The sequence below is a fragment of the Charadrius vociferus genome, unplaced genomic scaffold (assembly GCF_000708025.1).
Source record: "Charadrius vociferus isolate BGI_N301 unplaced genomic scaffold, ASM70802v2 scaffold4166, whole genome shotgun sequence".
In the NCBI taxonomy this organism is placed as follows: Eukaryota; Metazoa; Chordata; class Aves; order Charadriiformes; family Charadriidae; genus Charadrius; species Charadrius vociferus.
Genome location: NW_009648761.1, coordinates 1 through 598, shown reverse-complemented (window position 1 = coordinate 598; position 598 = coordinate 1). Strand labels below are relative to the sequence as shown.

At 62.2% G+C, this 598-nt stretch overlaps 1 protein-coding gene across 1 annotated transcript in view; it reads right to left on the bottom strand.

Annotated features, from left to right (window-relative positions):
* LOC104287995 (UDP-GlcNAc:betaGal beta-1,3-N-acetylglucosaminyltransferase 3-like) overlaps nt 1–594 on the bottom strand; it is a gene marked incomplete at its 5' end in the record, with an annotated part of 2,223 nt that extends 1,629 nt beyond the window's left edge. The window contains one exon of the mRNA XM_009886731.1: nt 10–594. Coding sequence (XP_009885033.1) covers nt 10–594 — 585 coding nt within the window. The remainder of the gene's footprint in view (nt 1–9) is intronic.
* Between the last annotated feature and the right edge of the window lie 4 nt (nt 595–598).

Genomic DNA, 598 nt, shown 5'->3' with positions numbered 1-598 from the left:
AGTGATGGCTTGCCACATGGCCGCCGTCTCGTAGGGCATGAAACGGTGCACCAGGAGCAGCTCCCGGTAGTAGCAGGGATCGAAGGGGTTGGCGTTGGCCGGCGCCCCCAGGCCCATGGTCCGGATGCCGGCGTGGGAAGCGGGCAGCAGCCCTGCCTTCTTCAAGCACATGCCCAAGTAGACGTCGTCAATGGGGAAGAGCTTGACGTCGTGCGATTCCCGGGCGATGACGCGGGCGGTGAAGCCGGACATGAGGATGCCGCCGCCGCCGCAGTAGGGTGGGTAATATTTGGAGTTTATGAGCTGCGTGGGGACGAAGTACTTGCTCTGCTGGATGCGGACGGGGGGGTTATCGATGAAGAGCTGCCCCACCATGAGATGCTGCTCCTCGGTGCCCTGGGTGCCCATGGCGAAGTGGATGACGTTGTCGGTGTTGACGAAGACGTCGTCGTCCCCGTTGAAGATGAAGCGGGCGCCGGGGCAGTGCTTCTCCAGCCAGCTGTGGAAGAGCACCTGCTTCAGCGTCAGGTTGAAGAAAGTGTCCTTGAAGTCCCACTGCAGTACGTCCTCGTGCTCCTGCTGCTCTACCTGCAGCAGC